Genomic DNA, 15863 nt, shown 5'->3' with positions numbered 1-15863 from the left:
TGTTGGTATTTCTTTTGTTTAATTTCAGAGTGAATCAAACGGTAAACGAATGAAAACAAAAAATAGATAAACTATTATGCGAAAGTTTGGTGTAAGAAAGGGTGCGAAAGAGTGTCCACAGAAGTATTCTGGAACACAAAGTATTGAGAGCTTTCAATCGGCTTGAACGCGCTTGGTGTTTGGACAGAGAGCGAGTCCTCGTCGACTTGTGGCTCAGCAGACAATGACTTCTCGGACAACGTCAAGTGTTCTGAAAAGTCCCCCGGTAATGTGTTTGACTGAACCCAAGCAGATCTCGACCGGACAAGTGTTGACTCGATGTGTTTGATAAAGGACGACAGGAGTTGAGATTCTGCGACGTTGATAACAACATTTTCTGGAGTTATAATTTTGTTCCAGATGAAGAAATGGGCAGTCTTCTTAGATGGTTTGATTCTGGTGACATTTGTTATTAAGGAGTAACCCCTCTGGACCAAATTCAAAGCAAGGTAGTTGACAAAACACGCCTCTTTGTTTCGACAGTCTTGATTGTAATCTAAGTCCTTCCATTTCTCTGTGTGATCCACACATTGGGACAACGCAATTTGATGAATTCGTTCCTTTGTAACGACTAAACTGGTGACCTTCTTGGAACGAGCGTCTTCGACGAGAACACTCATCTTGTCAGAAAAGATGTCCGACGCACGAACAAAGTCGTCATTGGAGTCCTTTCTAAAGGACTCTACCCATACAACCTCTTCTCCACGAAGTACCTTGAGAGAGCAGTGCGACATTTTGCTCCGTACAAATTGAATGTTGGCCCCTGCGTTGACTGCGCAGTACACTAGCGCGCTTGTGGTGAAGGCCTTTTTGCAGCGGCTTGTATCTTGCTTTTTCTGTGGCATGGTGTATATTTTGAGTTATAAAAAAGATTTATCCACATTTAGGGGTGTGTTTCTGTATTTTTAGTCATATTTCATGTAGATTTGAAACGTCGAAAACGTTCTTTGGCGCTCTATTTTTAGTCGGATTTGAAATCTCAAAAGTCGATTTTTTGCGATGACAGTGGTCTTGCGTTTGCCATACAATCGGGTTTGCGGGCTTTTATTTTCGTCTCTGAAACGTTTATTTCGAGATGGAAAAAATATCTATTTTGTTGGTAATATCTGGACGGAAAAAAATAAAAGCATGTTCGACACGCTTCGAGGAGAAATTGGAGATAAATATAATCCGACATTCCAACATATTAACCCTAAAAGTTTCATAAAGCAAGCAATTCTTTCAGTAAATGAAACGAAGATACAATTTGAGAGTCACATTATAAAGCAGAACTTTCCCAGATTTATATACTTATCATTTGTTACTGATATAAAAAACAATAATCTATGTATAGAGCAAATCAACGTATAAATAGACATTACTTTTTTGCTCTTCCAAAAATGGCGTTTAGTGTGAAATTAGACTTGTATGGCAAAGAAACTATATAAGTCTAATTACTTTACAAAACAAAACAAAAACAAAGAGGGATTCATTGGTCAATATTTGTGGGGTTTTGACATTTTTGTCACAAAAATAAACATAGAACAGATTTTGCACGAAAAAATATCTTGGCTGAAATAGGAGTTCACATTTTAGAAAAAGTTACCATTGTAAAACCAAATTGGTTGCGCCACTTCGCATAGTTACTTTCATTCGACGCATATACAAATCAAGTTTAAGCTTTGATAACGCTCGTCGTGTGAATGGTTAATAATTACTACGCTTAATATTTTCACTTCAAAGCTCGCGGATATTATCAAAAAAAAACAGAAAATAATTGGTTTTGTCACTAAAAATCTTAGTAAGTAACACTTTTAATGTCTTCAATTGCTGTTAATGATATGTTACTCATGGACATTTTATATTATTTAATATTAATAATTTATATTAATTGTATTAATTGTTTCAATTTTTTTTTAAATTCGAAAAATATTATTCATTGCTATTGCTGAGACTTCATAATAAAATAAAAATTTTTTCAAAAACACTTTGAAATATTGAAATATAGTTATTTTAATTTATAAATTAATGTTTTGTTATAAACAATACAGTGAATTGTCTTATATTATATATTATATTATAAACTCATCTTTTTAACAAGTTTTTATAACACTTTATCTTGTTCAAAATTTAATCACAATTTTACAAATATTTTCAAACTAAACTCCTCAAAAGTACAAAATTTCAATAATTATAACTTTTTTGAAGTTGAAGGACGTAATATTCATTTACCCTTTATTACAAGTAAAAATTGTGTGATGTCAGGACATTGCATTTCGCTTTCTATAATAAAGCTGTTCTTTTTAACTCAATTTTATTTATTTTCACTCATTGTTTTAGGTTATATTTTATTGTTTCTCATTTCAAATTAACATTTTTAAATTTATTAAGTCATAGAAATTGAATATTTCATTAACATACAAAATAGTGCATAATAGTCGTATGCTTTCAAACGTTTTGACTTAAAAAAGAACTTGTAATAAACGTATAAACTGAACCCAATAACAATAAAATAACAATTAAATTAAATAGAGTTGTACTTTATAAAATAAAGAAAATAAAATCATATGATGTTTATTAACGTATTTTTTAAATTTGTTTATGCCTGACTTTGATTATATTTTCATAACATAAATATACTTTAAAAACTAACTTTAAACTCACACTTATCAAAAAAAACGATTCACAAAATAACAAAATGTCTGTGATAATTGATGTTGTGACAATTGAAAATTAGAACAATAAACATGTGTCATCCATTTAAAATTCAAATCAGTTTGATTGAGATTATAATTTTAAACAATTTCATATATTTTGTTTTAATTATTATTCAATAATAAATATTTATTATTTAATTTAAACAATAATAATGTAACTGTTTAAAAATTTTACAAAAAATTTGAAAAATTTATCAAAGTGATTACAGTTGGTCCATTAAACCTTAGCCCAGGAAATTAACCTTAGCCCAAAGAAAAACTAATTTATTTCTATTGTTATATTAAAATAATAAACTATACCGATATAAAAGTCAAATTTCGAAAATATTTGTTTTTTTAGTAAAAACCCGTGTTTTTAAAGAAAAATATAGGAATTTCTTTGGGCTAAAGTACATTTCCCGGGCTAAGGTTCATTTTCCCTACTGTAACAATCACCGATCGTAATCAGATAAATTTTAATTATTTCTATATAATAAACTTGCCATTTTTATTAATTTAACATCGATGAAGGTAAAAAAAATACATCATTATGTTATTAAAATAATTTTTATTTATTAATTATAATATAAATATTAATAATTACATTCACTTATAGTTTAATATCTAAATAAATGATTAATTTTATTTATAACTATTAATAATAATTCCCATATTTTTATTGTAAATCTGACTGTTTTTTGTAATATTACCTTTAATCATTTTTTTTGTTGTTTCCTCGAAAAAATCGGAGTGGATCTCTCATTATTTTTGCTCTAATCAACGACCTTTTCCCTTATCTAATCACAAACAAAATATGCGAAAAAGGGAAAAACATCACATGTATTATTCGATAAAAATTATATGTCATATCGGGAAAAGAATCCAACAGTTCTCCCAATTGAGATTTTCGAGGCAAAAATTGATTCTCTTTTTCTTTTGAAGGATACACAAACCCTTTATGAGCTTGAAGAATCGATTCCTTTAAACCTTGTGCAGGAGACGCAAAACTGTTAGAACACATGTGCTTTATTTGCGACCTCGAGGCAGCTTTTTCTCAGCTCCACCCCTCAGATGAGCGAATGCAGACGAAGGTCGAAGAGGTTGTGAACGTACTCACACACCTTTTCGGGATACTTTTTGCCATCTTCCAATGGGTGATGTTCTTCCGCTATGGGCATCGACGAAACTTTTCAAAAATACAGTTCGCTGCACTTTCATCTTTCTGCTTTTGTTCTTTCCTCCTTTACTTTAACTCGACGGTGTATCACTTAATGAATTTCGTTATACCGGACTCGTACTGTATTCGATACTTCTTCCAAAGACTCGACCACATTTCAATATACATCATGATCGCAGGGTGTTACACTTGCTTTATCCTTACAAGAACGTTTGCAAAAGGGTGGAACAAAATGGGATTTTTGGCTATTTTTATCATCTTTGCGATGGCTTTGGGTGGCTTTGCATTGACTCTTGTAGCTCCCCCTACCACGAGAACAGATGTTATCATGTACCTTGCTATGGGGTGGTCGTGCATCATATATGGGCCTGCTGTTGTTTACTTCTGCCCATACCCTCTCATTTTCTACTTGTTTAGTGGAGGAGTGTCATACGCAATTGGCACCATATTTGTTTCGTGGGATAAACTAGTTTGTTCTACTTCAAAATTACTATTATATAGAATTTGTTCTACCCATATAGACCCAAATTGTTGATTTTATTTTTAGTATAATATGCTTAATGATAACAGGTAATTACAATAGCTCTTCTATGACATTTAACACACTCATCTGCAGTTTTTTAATCACGGAATTTGGCACATGGTTGTTTGGTTCGCGAACTTCCAACACTCACTTGCTGTGTTGATTGCTACCGACGACGAGAACGTTGTTGGGTTTGCGAGACCATGGACTTTGATGAAAGAACTATTTCTTGAGTTCATCGGAAAAGCCCCAAACACTCCAGTCATGAAAAAGACTTCTGTAAAGATAGAAGAATGATCACTGTAATTCAACCATAATTGAACTATAATCGAAAGAACATTTACAACACGCTTTATAGTTATTTTAGATACTTCTAAATAGTTTCTGAATAATAAAAAAGACTTAAAAAATTTTTCACTTTGAAAAACATTTTAAAAATGAGAATAACAAGTAATTTATTCATTAGAAATGCTTTGTGAATCTTTTCAAATCATGGGGACATGTTACTATAATTAATAGTAAAAGAAGTTATATCATATAGTACAAAAGAAAGAAGAGTAAGAGGAATGAAGAGATCCAAATGAATGTATCTCAAAATATTAAACACCAATGGAGCCAAATATCTCCAAGCTGTTCAAAGAACACGACTTTGACAAAGATGGACTTCTTAGTTTCCAAGAAGCGGTTTTGGCTGTGAAACCCGAAGACGCAGCTACGGACTGTAATGAGTTTCTGCAAAACTGCTTATTAATTCTTGACACTGACGATGACAACAAAATCACTTCAAAACAATTCAAAACGTTTTATGAAATCAATAAACAGGCAAAAACAGCAAAGACATTGCAAAAACTCAATTTCCCAAACGCGGAGGTGCCATTTCCAGAAACAGACAAATTACACCTGTACTTCACATGCTTTGAGAAAAACAAGAAACTCCAAATATCGTCGGCGCAAATACTGCACTGGGCAAGAAAACTCAACAATCTTCAAACAAAAGTGTTTGTCGAGACTTCCTTGAGAAACTTGACTTCAAACTTTTGTAACGAGGAAACTTTTGTCAATTTTTTTATAACACCAGACGCATATATCATGGAATTCTGCCCAAAATATATTAAGGTCTTCCAAGAAATCGACCTTAACAAGAACGGGAAGATCGATATCCATGAAGTGATGTACCACATTTCTAAACTCTTTGCGGTGCCGGAAACTATGAGAGACTTTTTCACTACTGTTGTCAGCTTGTGGACTCCGACGGCGACAGTGAATTGAACTTGGTTGAGTTTGTGAAGTACTGCTTGGCACTCAATAAACTGTTTGAGTATGCCCATGGGGGTGAGATCACAAAGGATCACATGCTAATGGTGTTGTACGAATTGGTTGATATCGATGGGAGTGGGCTTATCGACAAACTCGAAATGGAAAGATATTTTGAGGCACTCAAAACTCCTTTGCCTCAGAGGGATATAGTCAGATCGATAATGAAAGAGTGCGGAGGAGTCATTGATTTTCAAGTCTTTAAATATCTTTATTCGTAAGCTTGGGTTGTTCAATGATAGTTTATTTATAATTATATTATAATTTTGATGATTATTACATGTCGATAATTGGCTCCCCGCATTTTTCTATATCTTTCACAATCTTTTTGATTGTTTATTAAATATAACAATAAAATAATATATTTTACTAATTAATATAGTTTATCAATTTGATGAATACCATCCAATACTTTATATACTAAGTAAAAGAGTTCAATAACTTTGGTTCAACTATTTTAATAAGTTTATTCTATAAACTATTAGTAAATGGTATTATTAAACTAATACGCTGAATGATTTGAAGAGGATGAAACGAGTTGGCAAGCAGAGGACGAACTATTTCTTAAAGAAAGTCGAAAAATAACTTTTTCAAAATCCCAAAACGAAGTTAAAAAAGATGTTGACGAAATACAATAAACAAAGTTCTACGAGTCGAAATGGTGAACATAAGTTTTTAAACAAAACGAGTCCAAAAGTTAGGGCTGAAGGGATTCACAATCTTTTAAAAAGTCATAACTCTTAATATAGTAAAATTAACTAATGAATGACTGGCAAGCAATCCAACAACATGCACTCACACTCTACATCAGCAACATATTACAAAGGAACGTCAATATTGTCGATTTGGGTGGCAGAGAGATTATTTCAGTAATCGAATTCTTGTCTGGAGTGAAGCACAAACAGACAAGAGTTCGTGCAAGTGTATGTTCCAAAATGCAAGAGTATGAAGTCGCAAATGAGGCGATAAAATTTCTGAAAGAACAAGGGTTGTTAAGTGTCAGTATTGAGTCGGAGAATATAGTGAACCACGACATCAAGACTTTAACGGCTCTCTTTGTTGAAATTGTGAAAAAGTATAACAAATTGACTCGGAATGAAACGAAAGAAGTTTTGGAATGGGTGAGGAACTTAACAGGTGTCAATACAACAACTTTTAAAGATTGGACTGATGGAACATTGTTGAAGTCTTTACTGAAGTCCGAGCGACCGTTTGAACTCTTCAATTCTCTTGGAATCTGCCGTGTAGTCGAGGATAACAAATTGGGCATTGAGGAATTAAGCTCGACCATGCAAATCAAATTCATCTTCGATAAAAGGGACAACGTTGAAATGCATCGGTTCGAAGTCAACCAAACCAACACCGCACGAACAGTTATTGTACAAACGGCAGAGATCATAACAGATGATTCGTCGGAGACAACACAAAACAACAAAGATGTATTTTCACAAACTGCCGATCCTAAAATAGAAATAGACCTTTCATGTTCATTACACAATCAACGGGAATTATTGGAGGAAAACTCGGAAAAAAATCGGGATATGCCGGTAACTGAAAACCAGTTACTAAAAACAGCCGATTTGGGAAAAACTCAAAAAAAGGAAAATTACTTACAATTCAATAAGGAAAAACAGCACGAAAATAGAGAAGAAAACGGGCAATGGACCAATACGTACAAGTCAATACGTTTTCATCTTGGTGAAGTAAAATCATTAACTAAAAAGACAGCCCAATCAAAAAACGGGAAAGCTGGAACTGTGAGTGAAAACACTATGGATGCTGAGGGGAGGACGAACAACGATATTGAAAAGTTGACACCTGGGTTTGTGAATGAGAGTGAAACGACAGAGGAGGATGAAGACACCTGTGAATTTGAGATAGAGGATATCGAAGTCGACGAGTTTGGAAAGGAAGAGATCAAAGCTGCCCGCACGAGAAAGTTACAAGAGATCGAAAGAATGCGAAATGATGAGAACAAAATTGAGAAGCCGACAAGCCAAGAGTACATCAACGTGTACTCAATCCAACAACAGATGATTGAAAAGTCGGCGGCGGATTACCTTGACAAAATTCAACCCAGCGAAACAGCAAAAGACAGCAGCGAGCAAATTGAGAAGTCGGAGGAGTCCAAAGAGACACAAACCGAAATAATCAAAGAAGTGAAAACACCAAAACTCACAAAAATTGATAAAATGATGATTGCACAAGAAAAGAAACGGCGGCTCCGCGACGTCAATTGTTTGGTCGATCGATACATTGACAATATCAAGGAGTGGGTGGACGTGAGCAGTTACACAATCAAATACGACAGCTCAAAACATGGGTTAACATCTCTTGCGTTCAACACAAAAACAGCGCGGTGTCCAAACCTTATGATACTTGTCATCACCACAGAAGGGTTGTCCTTTGGTTGTTTCAGCCACAAAATTTTCCCCCGCAGTCCAAAAAAAGGGCACTCTTATGTGAAGAACGACAACGACTTTTTCATCTTCTCGTTCAACACAACCGCCGGCGAAAATCCTCTCAAGATTAAGCGAAAGAAAAAAGGGAAAAGTGTCTCGGTGTGGAGCCAACACTCAAGAAGTGTGGTGTTTTCAATCAAACGATTCGTGACAATTAACCAGAAGGACCAACAGTCAACTTTTTGTAAAGATCTGTTTGAGTCTGAATACGAAGACGTTTCAAAGAGGGGAGTTGTGGCGTTCACTGGAAGACTTGCTTTCGATGTGGACAAAGTTGTTGCTCTTGAGTGGTCGTAGTGTATCTATATGTTTTAATTCTTTTTATTATTTAATACTTATTTGATTGTTAATTTAACAACTTATAATTTTATTATATTTTCTTTACAAAACAATGACTTCCATTTGTATTAGATATTATAGTTAAAAACAAATAAAAAAATTATTAATAAGAATACTTATACGAATGGATTGTTTGCAATATAGTAGAAATAATTAAATAAATAGTAAAAAGGGTAAAGCTAATGAAGAGGAGGGTATTTAACACAAAATAGTCGGAACTCGATTGTCACAGATGTTCTGCCTTACTAAAGTCAAAGAGCTCAGCCTCGACGTTCTCAAGACCAACATCAGCAGAAAGCACAAGTTCGTTGCTGACGGTGTTTTCTATGCCGAGTTGAATGAACTTTTGCAGAGAGAACTCTGTGCCGATGGATACTCCGGCGTTGAGATCAGAAAGAACGCGAACAAATTCCAAATCATCATCAGAGCCACCAGAGCTTCCAACATCATCGGTGACAAGGGAAGAAGAATCAGAGAGTTGACCTCCCTTATGATCTCCAGATTCGGATTCAAGAAGAACTGCCTTGAACTCTTTGTCGAGAAGGTTGCCTCAAGAGGACTTTGCCCAGTCTCACAGGCCGAGTCTATCAAATACAAGATTGCCGAAGGTGTCCCAGTCAGAAGAGCCGTTGGTTCAGTCATGAAACTTATTATGGAATCCGGTGCTCTTGGATGTGAAGTCGTTATCTCTGGTAAGTTGAGAGGACAGAGAGCCCAACACATGATCTTCAAGGAGGGATACTTGATCAAGTCAGGAAACGCCACCAGACAATTCTACGCCTCTGCCATCAGATGCGTCTTGTTGAGAATGGGTATCATTGGTATCAAGGTCAACATTATGCTCAACACCGACCCAACTGGAAAGACCGGACCAGCAGCCAGAATTCCAGACGTCATTGAAATCAAGACTCCAAAGGACGAAGTTTCATGGGTCAAGACTTCAGTCGTTGCTGCCAACGCAAAGAAAGAGTAAATCTACTTCGTAGGGTTGCATTTTGGTTTTTGATTTTTTTATTGTATTTATTCTAATAACGCTGTATTAAAATTCATTAGTAATATTTATTATAATTGTTTATACATCACTATATGAATAATCTACACTTTTTTCTCCATTCAACGATTTATTGTGTGTTTCTTTCTCTCTCGTTGTAATGTAAAGTTGTCATGTGTGTAACTCTGAAGTGAATAAACATAAACTGTGTTAAAAAGATTGATTATTTTTTAGGTGGATATTGTTGGGGTGGGTAGCCTGGTTGTGGGTACTGTCCGTATTGTTGCTGTGGTTGTTGAGCGCCTGGATATTGTTGTTGGTATTGACCTGGTTGTTGAGGAGGATAAGCTCCCTGTTGAGGAGCAGATTGCCCGGGTTGCATTTGATATTGTTGAGGAGGATACCCTTGAGGTGGGTAAGCACCTTGTGGTTGTTGTCCGTACTGTTGAGGTGGATATCCCGGTTGATTATATTGTCCTTGAGGTGGATATGTTTGTTGTTGGTAAGCGCCTTGTTGTGGGGGGTACTGGCCTTGAGGAGGATATTGTTGGTATTGTTGAGGGGGATATTGTCCTGGTTGTTGTGGATATTTTTGTTGTTGACCTTGAGGAGGGTATTGCTGATATTGTTGTTGTGGAGGATACTGTCCTTGGGTTTGTTGAGGTGGGTATTGTGATTGTTGTTGAGGGGTTTGTTTTTGTTGTGTTTGGTTAAGCTCAGCGGTGTAAGTCACCGTCAAAGAACCTTTTGTGCTTAACAAGAGTTCGCAATTCTGAGGACCGCTTTGTGGATTAAGAATGACACTGGCATTTCCCATTGGATCATCTTTGCTCTTTTTGTCGAAGTCCATTACTTGAAACTCTGCAGTGGTTCCTGGATAGACATTATTAAATGTGAATGTTTCGTTAAAGACGGGGTTTAGATTCTTCATTACAGTCTTAGTTCTCTGTGAATCAGGACCAATAGAAACAATCACGTATGGATCTGATGAGAGCAGATCTTTCTTGGGGAGCTTAGTTCCTCTAACAACAGTGATTTTAACAGTCATTGTACCCGCTCCTCCATCTTGTTTTTGAGCTTGTGGAGCAAATGGAGAGAAATAAGCCATTGAATGTATAATTTTCAGATGATGGTATGAAGTAGGGAGGACTGCATCTCATTTCTTTTATTGTACCCAATAAAATGGATGTTTTTGGGGTATAAAACAGGCATAAAATAGCTAGAGTTTGAGGCAAAACTCCTTTATTAGTTCCTGTAATTGAAAAACAATAGATAATGTTTTGCTCACATTTTTACTGATAAAGCAAATACAATCAACAATAACATCTACAACTTATTGTTCAACTGTCTCTTTTGTTAATTATAAATGTTTAGAAATTCCTCATTTTTTTTAAATTCGAAATTCGTTTTTTTTCGTTAATGTAAAGTTTTATTTGAAAGGTAAAAAATTACTAAAACAAATAATAACAAAAAATATTTTCAAAAATGAATAATTTTTGTTATTATAATTAAAATAATTTTAAATAATAATAATTATAAATTTATTAATCATAGTTTCTTAAAATAACATTTTTTTGGATTTTTTAAACTCTTTATTATTTTTTATACTATTTATATTATTAAATTATTAATCAGAGTGCAACTATTATTTTAACACCCTTTTTGAAATCACATTGCTTACATCATTTAAATAATAACTAGTCATTGTGTAAAACTTTAAACCAATATTTTTAAATACCTTTTTATATACTTTTTTCAACTTGCATTCATTCTGTTACAATTCACTAAAAGGTATCATCATTTAGTTAATAGGTGAATAAAAAATATAATATTTATTTAATTAAATATTTTTTTGTATAATAAATTGTTTTTAAACACAAAAAGTGATTATATTTTAGTAATATTTTATTATACTTGTTTAAGATTTTAATTAACACTTTTGTTATTATTATTTGAATGAAACTAAGTTATAACTAAAAGTCATTCATTATTACCCGATTTTTAAACTTATAATTTCTAAACTTGAAAAATGAACAAAATGAATTCCCCACTCTTTTCATTTCAAAGAATGGAATTTCCTGGAATTCCTTCATTATTTCTGCCAATTGATGGTGTCCAAAAACAAAATAAAACACTTAACAACGAAAACCCAGCTACCCAAAATACACCAAAAGATGTCAATGAACAGAACACAATTTTGTGTCGAAACGCCACTGATTATGTTTCGGCACATTCACTTCCAAAAGAAACCAGTGATTTAATTATTAGTTTAATCGAAGCACTTAAACAAACAATTCCTCAAACAGAAAACCATGACATCGAACCTGTTCCCGACGTAAATTCATCAAAACAAAATATTCCATTTAACAATGACTTGATTGACCTTTCAAAAGAACAAAGTAAAAAAGAAAAACATATTAAAGAGAACGTTGAAGTTGACTTCTTACCGCAATTCAAAACCGAAATTCCTTCCCTTTTGGCTCAAATCGTACAAAAAAACTCATTCAAAGAGCTGTATTACAGCACTTCATTTTTAAGTCAAAATGTAGTGCACGACGCAATTAGAGGACAAAACAATGTTTGTGTCATAATGAAGACTATTGAAAAAAACATATTTGCACTGTATTTCTCTCAAATTCCATTTAAAGAACAAGACGATTTTGTTAACGACAGGTCATTCCACATGTTTCAGTTCTACAGTAATGGAATACATGTGTTGCGGGGGTGGAAGAGAGTTGGAGATAATTCACAAGCGGGATGTGACTTTTCCAAGGACATGATGAGTCTTGGCGAAATCCTTCGAGTCTTTTGTGGGATAACTCTTTATAAAAACAAGAAAATCGAATTAGATGAAGAGTTTAAACAGTATTATACACCAGAAATTGGGTTTGAAAACACAATGGAAACTGATATGGATAAAAATGGAAACACCATCTCGGACCTACTTATCGTTCAGCTTTGTTAAATCACGTCTTGTTCAATTTACAGAATTTTGTCTCTTAAAAAGATTTAATAAATTCACTTGACATACGTTATGTTTTAAATTAGAGCAATTAAATAGTTGAAATAATTATATTTATTAATTTAAATATTAATTATTAAATATTAATAATAATTAGTAACTTTTATACTATTTTTATATTTAATAAAACAATCATACTAAAACAATAATTTTTTAATAAAAATATATTATAATTATTATAAAAAATTATCTTTTTTTACTAATATTTACTATATAAGTATAGTATAATTATCAATAAGTCATAGCAATAATTTTAAAAAGTTAGAATTAATGTCAAAAAAAAGTATGTTTAAAAATGTTTATTTTGTTGATTATCCCGTTTTTTTATTTGCAATAAAAAATAACAAAGGAAAAAATTGTTTAACAGTATCTTTTAATTTTTACAAGTAGTTTTTTTATTAATAAAAAAATCTATACACTAGAAAATGAATAGTTTGATTTATTATTTAGATAAAAAAAGTGGATTTTTTTGAAATATTTTAAACACTTTTTTTATATCCGAAATATTGAACATTATTTTTTCTTCAAAAAAAACAATCACTTTACTCAAGTTGGTGTTTTTTTCTTGTGATAAATGTTTTTGCACGAAAAACTTATTACCAGTTTTCATAGTTCACAAAGGTATGTATAGAACTAATTCAACAATAATAATTTACTATTCAAACTACTAAGTAGACTGAACTGAAAAAAAGTAGTTGAGTATGTCTCAAACGGTCAACTATAAAATTATTCTGCTCGGATCGGGGTCAGTGGGGAAGTCCGCGATCGCTGCCCAGTATGTGAAAAACATGTTCCTCAAAAAATACGAACCGACAATCGAGGACATATCAAACAAAACAATTGAAGTTGATGGTATAATGGTTCACCTCGAAATTTTCGACACAGCAGGCGCGGTTTGTTTCTTGCACGACTTCCATCACCAAAACAATATTTATAACTGACATCAAGGATCAATTTTTAACAATGCAAGATTTGTATATCAAAGAGGGTGATGGGTTTATATTAGTGTTCAGTTGGGCATCTGTTGGGACTTTCCAAGAGTTAGAAAAGATTCTTCAGCATGTGATTGACGTGAAGGAGTCGATGAAACAAACCGACATCCCAATAGTCATTGCAGGTAACAAGTGCGACTTAGAAGAAGACCAAAAAACAGTGACGATGGTCGACGCTCAAGATTTCGCAACTAACAAAAAGTGTATGTTTATGGAGACGTCCGCAAAAACAACCAAAAACATCAGCGAGATGTTCGAACTTCTCGCAAAAAAACTCCTTGAAAAAAGAAAGCCCATGAAAAAGTCTCATCACTGCACCTTGCTGTAAATCACTCGATATTTTTGTTATGCTTAGGGTTTGACCCCTGCCTTACAAAACAATTGCTAAAACATTACAATACCTTTTTAACCTATTTGTAAGCTTCTTTATTAGTAATGGTTTATAAATACAATTGTGTCGTGGCATTTTATTATTTCTGTTTTGTATCGAAGCTCTTGACCACAAACCAAATAGAGTTGTTTACTCCGAAACAATCGTCGCGGTATATATCTGCCACTTAACCTTGGGGTTGTTAAATACATCTACAGATGTACTAATACCAGCTTTGTGATACGCGCAATGAGTGCAGAAAGTCTTTGTGTCCCATCCTTGTTCTGTCGCAACTTGTGGAAGATACGTCCCTCTATAATACCCATATTGCACCCTGATGCCATGTTTACCAGCAATCACTTCTTTGAGGGGGTCTTTTGTGTCTACAGATGGCGACAAACAAGACACAGAAATGGTGGTTTTGTCATACTCTTCGACTGTCATTCTATCAAATCTGCTATCGTTACAAGCACAAACGGCGTACTCTTGAATCAACTCATACACCGGCTTTTCAGGTGAAAAGCATCCAATACATCCCCTCAGTTCTCCCTTGATTTTGAATGTTACAAAAACTCCTCCCGGTATCATAGTCAGATTCGGTGTTGTGCAAATCTCGCTGTAGTCCTTTTGTTTCTTTCTTTCTATCTCTGCTCTTCCGGACTCTCTTGCTATTTGAAGAATTAACTTCTTTTCTTCTCCACTAAATTCTATCGTCGTCATTGCACTAACTAGTTCAGTTTTCGTTTACTATAAATATACTATATGAAGTTATAATTGTTAATTCTATTTATAGATTCAATAAGTACATAACAATTAAACTATATTTCTATTATTTCTATACAACCACTACCATTCACCTGACTCCTTTCGGAGATTTGGAAAGAGCTTCGCCACATTAGTAACATTAAAACTCGTGTCGGTTCTCAGAGTGGTGACCCACTGATTTGCCCACTCTTCAAGTTGGTGTGGAAATGAGATGTACAAGTTGTCAATTCTCAAATTCTCAAAATTGTCGATTCGGTCGCAAATGCCGATGATCAGTGTCTTGATATGTTTTGGAAATACAAAAGAATTCGAACACGCGTTATTCAGTGCAAGTTGTTTCAAATTGGACAACGACGAGATGTCGATTCTCGTGTCCAACGTCCACAGTTCCAACGTTTTGATACTTGTCGGAAGTAGTGGGGTGCTACTTCCCGAGTAAAACAACTTTTCTACGTTAAACCGGTTTAGTGAATTTTCCCATAACACAGAGTCCACCAATTTCATTTCACTCAGACAGCAATTTTGACTCGCCATTTTTATAAAGTGATCGTCCAAAGCCATTTTTTCAATATGAAGTGATTTCAACGAACTTGGGAATGACACCCCAGCATGATAGAAACATTGGAACAAATCAAGTGCAGTGAGTTTGGTGAGCATTTCCAGCGGTGGAATCTCAAGCCGAGCCAACTTGAGTTTCTCCAACTGTGTAAACGCGGCCACACCCACAAAGCGACTTTCTGTGAACAACCGAATGACATTGTTTTCCTTTGGTATGATATCAATTGTGGCGTTTTCCTTCAAAATCAATTGTTCGACAGAAGCCGGCACTGTATCTGCCTTCCCTTTCAATGTGAATTCTATGAGGTGCATCAAATTCTTTAATACACAATACGCATCACACAAACACTCCAACGAAGTCAACTGTCCAAAAGCAGACATGTTAACTTTAGCATGTCCAGACACTCCAAAGAGTGTTATTTTACTCGGCAAATACAACTTTTCTATTCTCTTGTAACGCATTTTGGAGGTTTTACAGTCGAAAGTTAATTTGCCTTTTTCAAACTCCACAACTCCTTTCTTCAAGGTGGACGCGTTCATTGTCTCAAAGACAATGTTCGCAAACTTTCCGATTTTTCTTATTTGCTCTCGGTTCGAGAGTTCTGAAAAGGAAACAACAACCACCTTCGTAGCAAA

The 15863-nt window shown here is 34.1% G+C and overlaps 10 protein-coding genes across 10 annotated transcripts; 6 read left to right on the top strand and 4 right to left on the bottom strand.

Moving 5' to 3' along the window:
• Window positions 1-74: 74 nt before the first annotated feature.
• EIN_185010 (hypothetical protein) lies at window positions 75-884 on the bottom strand (the record flags this gene model as incomplete). Its single annotated transcript, XM_004260847.1, has 1 exon — window positions 75-884. The coding sequence occupies one exon, from the start codon at window positions 882-884 to the stop codon at window positions 75-77; it is 810 nt and encodes a 269-aa protein (XP_004260895.1).
• A 3101-nt stretch (window positions 885-3985) lies between these two features.
• On the top strand, window positions 3986-4711 carry EIN_185000 (hemolysin-3, putative; the record flags this gene model as incomplete). The annotated part of the gene is made up of 2 exons (XM_004260846.1): window positions 3986-4360; window positions 4508-4711. 2 exons carry the CDS (start codon window positions 3986-3988, stop codon window positions 4709-4711), a joined length of 579 nt encoding a protein of 192 aa, XP_004260894.1.
• A 312-nt stretch (window positions 4712-5023) lies between these two features.
• On the top strand, window positions 5024-5683 carry EIN_184990 (hypothetical protein; the record flags this gene model as incomplete). Its single annotated transcript, XM_004260845.1, has 1 exon — window positions 5024-5683. One exon carries the CDS (start codon window positions 5024-5026, stop codon window positions 5681-5683), a length of 660 nt encoding a protein of 219 aa, XP_004260893.1.
• An 806-nt stretch (window positions 5684-6489) lies between these two features.
• On the top strand, window positions 6490-8487 carry EIN_184980 (hypothetical protein; the record flags this gene model as incomplete). The annotated part of the gene is made up of 1 exon (XM_004260844.1): window positions 6490-8487. The coding sequence occupies one exon, from the start codon at window positions 6490-6492 to the stop codon at window positions 8485-8487; it is 1998 nt and encodes a 665-aa protein (XP_004260892.1).
• Window positions 8488-8761: 274 nt separating this feature from the next.
• Window positions 8762-9502, top strand: EIN_184970 (40S ribosomal protein S3-1, putative; the record flags this gene model as incomplete). The annotated part of the gene is made up of 1 exon (XM_004260843.1): window positions 8762-9502. The coding sequence occupies one exon, from the start codon at window positions 8762-8764 to the stop codon at window positions 9500-9502; it is 741 nt and encodes a 246-aa protein (XP_004260891.1).
• Window positions 9503-9743: 241 nt separating this feature from the next.
• On the bottom strand, window positions 9744-10628 carry EIN_184960 (hypothetical protein; the record flags this gene model as incomplete). Its single annotated transcript, XM_004260842.1, has 1 exon — window positions 9744-10628. The coding sequence occupies one exon, from the start codon at window positions 10626-10628 to the stop codon at window positions 9744-9746; it is 885 nt and encodes a 294-aa protein (XP_004260890.1).
• A 960-nt stretch (window positions 10629-11588) lies between these two features.
• EIN_184950 (hypothetical protein) lies at window positions 11589-12485 on the top strand (the record flags this gene model as incomplete). Its single annotated transcript, XM_004260841.1, has 1 exon — window positions 11589-12485. One exon carries the CDS (start codon window positions 11589-11591, stop codon window positions 12483-12485), a length of 897 nt encoding a protein of 298 aa, XP_004260889.1.
• Window positions 12486-13243: 758 nt separating this feature from the next.
• On the top strand, window positions 13244-13862 carry EIN_184940 (hypothetical protein; the record flags this gene model as incomplete). Its single annotated transcript, XM_004260840.1, has 2 exons — window positions 13244-13435; window positions 13491-13862. The coding sequence occupies 2 exons, from the start codon at window positions 13244-13246 to the stop codon at window positions 13860-13862; spliced, it is 564 nt and encodes a 187-aa protein (XP_004260888.1).
• Window positions 13863-14054: 192 nt separating this feature from the next.
• EIN_184930 (AMMECR1 domain containing protein) lies at window positions 14055-14624 on the bottom strand (the record flags this gene model as incomplete). The annotated part of the gene is made up of 1 exon (XM_004260839.1): window positions 14055-14624. One exon carries the CDS (start codon window positions 14622-14624, stop codon window positions 14055-14057), a length of 570 nt encoding a protein of 189 aa, XP_004260887.1.
• Window positions 14625-14750: 126 nt separating this feature from the next.
• On the bottom strand, window positions 14751-15767 carry EIN_184920 (hypothetical protein; the record flags this gene model as incomplete). The annotated part of the gene is made up of 1 exon (XM_004260838.1): window positions 14751-15767. The coding sequence occupies one exon, from the start codon at window positions 15765-15767 to the stop codon at window positions 14751-14753; it is 1017 nt and encodes a 338-aa protein (XP_004260886.1).
• Between the last annotated feature and the right edge of the window lie 96 nt (window positions 15768-15863).

The sequence above is a fragment of the Entamoeba invadens genome (assembly GCF_000330505.1).
Source record: "Entamoeba invadens IP1 unplaced genomic scaffold scaff_1105074725183, whole genome shotgun sequence".
Taxonomy (NCBI): Eukaryota; Evosea; order Mastigamoebida; family Endamoebidae; genus Entamoeba; species Entamoeba invadens.
The sequence above is the reverse complement of the archived record's forward strand: the minus strand, read 5'-3'. Positions and strand labels throughout refer to the sequence as shown.